The sequence below is a fragment of the Gadus chalcogrammus genome, chromosome 23, assembly GCF_026213295.1.
Source record: "Gadus chalcogrammus isolate NIFS_2021 chromosome 23, NIFS_Gcha_1.0, whole genome shotgun sequence".
Taxonomy (NCBI): Eukaryota; Metazoa; Chordata; class Actinopteri; order Gadiformes; family Gadidae; genus Gadus; species Gadus chalcogrammus.
Window position 1 is genome coordinate 18,128,183 of NC_079434.1, and position 6,461 is coordinate 18,134,643.

At 45.8% G+C, this 6,461-nt stretch overlaps 1 protein-coding gene across 1 annotated transcript in view; it reads right to left on the reverse strand.

The window, feature by feature from the left end:
* The window catches only part of LOC130377014 (receptor-type tyrosine-protein phosphatase mu-like), a 29,398-nt gene extending 24,584 nt beyond the window's left edge, over window positions 1-4,814 (reverse strand). Inside the window, exons 1-4 of the mRNA XM_056583956.1 lie at window positions 4,795-4,814; window positions 4,166-4,341; window positions 3,521-3,615; window positions 2,827-2,863 (exon numbers count right to left, since the gene is read on the reverse strand). Coding sequence (XP_056439931.1) covers window positions 2,827-2,863; window positions 3,521-3,615; window positions 4,166-4,341; window positions 4,795-4,814 — 328 coding nt within the window. The remainder of the gene's footprint in view (window positions 1-2,826; window positions 2,864-3,520; window positions 3,616-4,165; window positions 4,342-4,794) is intronic.
* Between the last annotated feature and the right edge of the window lie 1,647 nt (window positions 4,815-6,461).

Sequence of the window (6,461 nt, forward strand, 5' to 3'; positions counted from 1 at the left end):
GTGTGTGTGTTCCCTCAGTACACCCTAGGAGGTGATAGGATCTGGACCACAGCTTAGCTCCACAGGAACTAAACGACATCATCAGAGTAACGCGAGTCACAAGCCGACATCATCACACTCACTAAACAACATCGTGGAGGCTTAGTATTAATGCAGTACTACCATAACTGTAGCATTATGCAGCTCTACTATCAATATAGTACAACTATTACTGAAGTAGTATTATGACTGTAGTAATATTACTAAAGTACTACTTTTACTGTCTTGCTACCATTACTGTAGTACTAATATAACTGTAGTTCTATGACTATAGTACTTCTATTACTGTCGTAGTATTATGACTTCAGTATAGATGATAATGCAGGAGAATTTATCCTAGTTCTATGACTATGAGTGGTTATAGCAATGCAGTAGTCTTAATGCTGCTAAAGCCGTATTACTGTAATAGCATTATTACTGCATTAGTTTTAATATTACCGTAGCATTATTACTGTTGTATTATTATTATTATGATGTAATAATATTATTAAAGCAGAAGTAATATTAATGTAGCAGTATTATTTATGCAGTAGTACTTTAACTGTAGAAGTATTATTTATGCAGTAGTACGATCAATGTACCAGTATTATTTATTCAGTAGTACTATAGCTGTAGCAGTGTTATTTATGCAGTAGTACTATCAATGTAGCAGTATCATTTATGCAGCAGTACTATAACTTCAGAAGTATTTATGCAGTTGTACTACCAATATAGCAGTATTAATACTGAAGTAGAATTTTCTCTGCACTAGTTATATAGTTATGCCTTATATTCGGTTCAGCAACATCTCCTTGGATGATCTTGAACTAACACCGAACTAACAAAGCATCCGAAGCCGTTACATGTATGCTATGTTCACCTTATGAACTTTTCTACTGGAACAGTTCCTGCTACTTTTAAGACTGCGGTGACAAAACCTCTTCAAGACCTAGACCCTGAAGCAGCTCAGCAGCGATTGGACCGCCTCTAACCTTCCTTTCCTTCTAAAGTACTTAAAGAAATGTAGCCAACCAAACCATTGCCTGATGAGAAACAACTTATCTGAACCCTTTACTCTGGGCTCAGGGCTTTTTACTTTTCTCTGAAGCTGCTGTGGCCAGAGAGGTGAAGGATCTTCTCCTCACCAAGGACAGCAGTGAAGCTCCCTGTTGGATCTCAGGTCTCAGGTCTAAGGTCCGCCTAGGACAGAATTGACCAGCGTTCTTTTTGACTAACACTTCTTTGGCATCAAAGGCTCTTCTTTGGTTTAGGGGTTATCTCAAAAATGTTCTGCAATTGGTTCTTTGTCAGGAACAAAATTTGAAACACTGCAACCTAAGCTTTGGTGTCCCTCGGGGGGCGGTCCTTGGTCCACTGCTTGGTCTGCATGCTTCCTCTGGGTGACATTATTCACAGCTACGAAATTAGCTTTCACTGTTATGCTGACGAGCCTAAAATCAATGTTCCTCTTGTATCAACATCTCCGCCCAGATCCAGGAGGTGGAATCCTTCCTGCCTGCAACTCAAATGTGCAGTGGTTGACCTTTGTTCTTCTGAGGGCTCGGCGCTCTCCCCAAGGCCCTGGGTCAAAGGTCTCGGTGTCTTGTCTGACCGGTCTCGTTTGATCGAAATTGGACGACATTGCTAAATTCCGCCCAAAACGCACCTACGCATTTATTCCATCTAGACTAGATAACTGCAGTGCACCGTTCTCTGGTATAACAAACTGAGCAACACAAAGCCTCCATCTTGTGCCAAACACCACAGCTGGACTGCTATCAAGAACCAGAACAATAACTCCTATCCTCTCCTCCTACCTCTGGTTTAAAATTAAGGCCGGGTCCGATTTGGAGGTGATACTGCATGCCTATGAATCCTGCCCAATCCTCCCTGAAGGACCTTATATTCCCTATGGTCTCTCCTGGCCCACCGGTCTTCGAGAGCTGCAAACCCTCAAGGTTTTAAATAAATCAGCAGGACAACGAGTCAACAGAGCGGGAAGCTGAGTCTGCTGAGAAATTCAAAATCCGAAACGAAACGCTACCCTCTTCTCCCACTGCGCTCCTAGGACTCTCGATTCAGCTGAATCCACCTGTTAGAGAGCCCTAGCACATCCCTTCTGTCGATAGGCACTAGATTAGTGCTCCACACCTCGTCCGTCCTGCCCCATCAAACCCTAATCCTGGCTTTGTTGTGGGGTTATCGTTGCCGGAAACCTGGCGCCCCAGACGGCTCCAAGCCTGCTCATCAGCCAGCCCTCCACCCCATTGGACAACACTCATCTTCCATTGTTTTTTTAGTATTCTTAAAATGGTTGCTTGTTTTACTATTATGTGTGGATTTTATGGCACCCCTGCACCCCTAACCACCCTGGAAGGAGGGATCCCCCACTCTGAGATCCTTCTCAAGATTTCTTCCTTGATTAAGAGTTCTTTCTTGCTGTTTTGGGGGGTTAGGTCGAGGGGGGTGTCATGAACCAACAGCGTGTTCAGCCCTTTGAGACTGGAATAATAATATCTACTTGACGGGACCAGTAACTGCAGCAGTAGTTTTACTGCAGTAGTATCAATACTGCAGTATTCAAACCAACAGTTATTTGAGAAACTTGGTAAAACTCTCCCTCAGTCTCTTCAAAATGGGTCCCGTTTGTGATGGGATGCCCGCCCTCATTGCTTCATCCCTTCTGTTTCATTGGCTGGCATAACAGCAAAGGGTTGTTGAAGGGGAATGAAGCATCTGATTGGTCGAGAGGGATCACCATAGATATTGTTTGTAGAGAAAACGCTGAACAACAGAACACTGACTCACCTTTAGTGGCCACTCTGACACAATCTATCTTAGTCTCCTGAGAGAGAGAGGAAGAGAGGGAGGGGGGGGGAGAGAGAGAGAGAGAGAGAGAGAGAGAGAGAGAGAGAGAGAGAGAGAGAGAGAGAGAGAGAGAGAGAGAGAGAGAGAGAGAGAGAGAGAGAGAGAGAGACAGAGAGAGAGAGAGAGAGAGATATTAGACTATGGCAAGAAGAAAACAAACATTTTGTTTCCCCCCCTACACACACACACCCTCACACCGACACACACACACCCTCACACCCACACACACACGCACACACCCTCACACACACACACACCCTAACCAACACACGCACACCCTCACACACCCCTCACGCTCACACACACACACCCACACACACACACCCTCAACCCCTCAAACACCCACCCCTCCCACAAACACACACACACACACACACACACACACACACACACACACACACACACACACACACACACACACACACACACACACACACACACACCCACACACACACACACACACACACACCCTCACCACCCCCCCAAAGCACCCTCACCCCCCAAACACCCACCGCTCCCACACACACACACACACACACACACACACACACACCGTCACCCCCTCATACCCTCACACCCAAACACCCACCCGGCCACCCAGCCCCCCCACCTCACCCCCTCCCGTCCGCCTCACCCCGTTAGCGGTGCTGACCGCCTGGTAGTACACGGTGTAGCTCTTATGAGGAAGGAGAGGAGCGTTCCTGTAGCCCCCGTACGTCCTGTTGTCCCCTGCAGACACATTCAGATATACATTAATATACATATAATATACTATATATAGACGAGGAGCGTTCCTGTAGCCCCCGTACGTCCTGTTGTCCCCTGCAGACACATTCAGATATACATTAATATACACATAATATACTATATATAGACGAGGAGCGTTCCTGTAGCCCCGTGCATCCTGTTGTCGCCGTGAGGAATATATACAATAATATATGCATTAATATATACAATAATATATGCATTATATACACATAATCTATACACTATATACATTAATTGATACATTATATATACGTGTACAGTGCCTATGCAGAGGAGTGTGTAGTATGTGGGTAGTGTCCAGTAGTACTATGTAGTGGTAGTATGTAGTACAAGTACAAGTAGCATGTACTGTAGTGTACAGTACCTGTTCAGGAGGCCAGGTGCTTCTGGATGCTGCTCATCTCAGCGCTGTAGAAGTGTGTAGTATGTGTGTAGTAGTGGGTAGTATGTGTGTAGTAGTGTGTAGTAGTAGTGTGTGTGTAGTGTACAGAAGTATGTAGCGGTACAGTACCTATGCAGAAGGCCAGGGGCTTCTGGATGCTGCTCATCTCGGCGGTGTAGTAGTAGAAGGAGTTGAGGTGGCTGGTGTTGTGGAAGTGGACCGGGACTGGGTAACACCGCAAGATCTCCGCAGTACCCCTCTGCTGCCTGCGGGGGCGCTCCTCCTCCACCACCACCTGGTACTTACTGGGATACAAAGAATACTGCTAGTACTAGAGCCTCCTCCACCACCACCTGCCACCATTAGAACAACTATCCCTTAGTGACCCCAGCCTGCCACCATTACATCAACTATGCCTTAGTGACCCCAGCCTGCCACCATTACATCAACTATCCCTTAGTGACCCCAGCCTGCCACCATTACATCAACTATGCCTTAGTGACCCCAGGCTGCCACCATTAGATCAACTATGCCTTAGTTACACCAGCCTGGACTTCCTGCATCACCATTAGAACAATTAGCACAAATTTATAATTAAGAATATTTGGATCAATGGAGAACCGATATTGTCTCAATGAATAAATTGGAATGCTGTTGATTACTCGAAAAAGATAAAAAATAAAACCAGCCATACTCCACCAAATACGAGCTGACTGACCGAAATCTGTCTGTTGCAACCGGTCGTCATAGAAACCCACGCTTCATCAATAACAAACATATGGTCGCTCTTTGAAAAACGGTGAACTAGAGACAGAGTTCTTCATCAACCGTACAAAAAAAGATCATGAGGTCTGAAAGAATTCCTCCCCAAATGTAAGAACTAAAGCCCAGTTTTCCAAGCCCTCCAAAAGGGCATGAAAACATGATAACACTACTCCTCCCTGGTAGGAATGTAAACAGAGCAGACAGCTGGGGGTCATTCTCAGCAGGTCACAGAGACACCAGCCTTCTCTCTCTCTCTCTCTGCTCAACAAAGCTTTATTCACAGGACATATAAATGAATAAAACTTGTTGCCGTAGCCTTGAAATAAATATATACAGTACATATTCATTTCAAGGCTATGGCCACAAGTTTGTAGGTAAGTATGCATAAGTACTGTATGCATAGTATACATATATATATATATATAGATACATATATATAATATAGAGAGAACATAACAGAAAATAGAAAGAGAGAAAGAGAGAGAGAGAGAGAGAGAGAGAGAGAGAGAGAGAGAGAGAGAGAGAGAGAGAGAGAGAGAGAGAGAGAGAGAGAGAGAGAGAGAGAGAGAAAGCAGGAGATAGAGAGAGCACAGAAGGAAGGGAAAGAAAGAGAACGAGAGAGAGACTGACAGCAGGAGAGAGAGAAGCAGAGAAAGGGCAGTAGAGAGAGAGGGAGGGCAGTAGAGAGAGAGGGAGGGCAGTAGAGAGAGAGGGAGGGCAGTAGAGAGAGAGGGAGGGCAGGGCAAGGTTTAGTATTGTTATGTTCAATACTAAATGAAAACAAGAAACATAATGTCCATTTATATAACATATTATTACATAATTTACCTCGTGTTACCTCAGAGGACAAGAGGGGGTGGAGAGGGGGAGGAGAGGATAGGAGAGGGGAGGAGAGGAGAGAAGAGAGGAAGAGGAGACAGGAGGAGGAGAGGAGAGAGGAAGAGGAGAGAGGAGGAGGAGAGGAGAGAGGAAGAGGAGAGAGGAGGAGGAGAGGAGAGAGGAAGAGGAGAGAGGAGGAGGAGAGAGGAGAGGAGACAGGAGGAGGAAGAGGAGAGAGGAGGAGAGGAGAGAGGAAGAGGATGAGGAGGAGGAGAGGAGAGAGGAAGAGGAGAGAGGAGGAGGAGAGGAGAGAGGAGGAGGAGAGAGGAGGAGGAGAGGAGAGGAGAGAGGAGGAGGAGAGGAGAGAGGAGCGCATATGGGGGGCATAATATTTTGTGGTTCTAGATTGCTGAGAGTAACACTTGAAGCACTGTGTGTGTGTGTGTGTGTGTGTGTGTGTGTGTGTGTGTGTGTGTGTGTGTGTGTGTGTGTGTGTGTGTGTGTGTGTGTGTGTGTGTGTGTGTGTGTGTGTGTGTGTGTGTGTGTGTGTGTGTGTGTGTGTGTGTGTGCGCGTCCTTGGGGAGAGAAAGAACAATTGTTTTTACTGGGATAAGGTGTGGGACAGAACTCATACATCAAGTTGAAACATACACACGCACGCACACACACACACACACACACACACACACACACACACACACACACACACACACACACAAACACTCACACACATACAAACGTATAACAAGTGTAACACACACCCACACGCAACAAACAACACACACCCATGACGTGTTTAACACACCGCTGCGACAGCGAAAAATGAACAATCGCCACACTT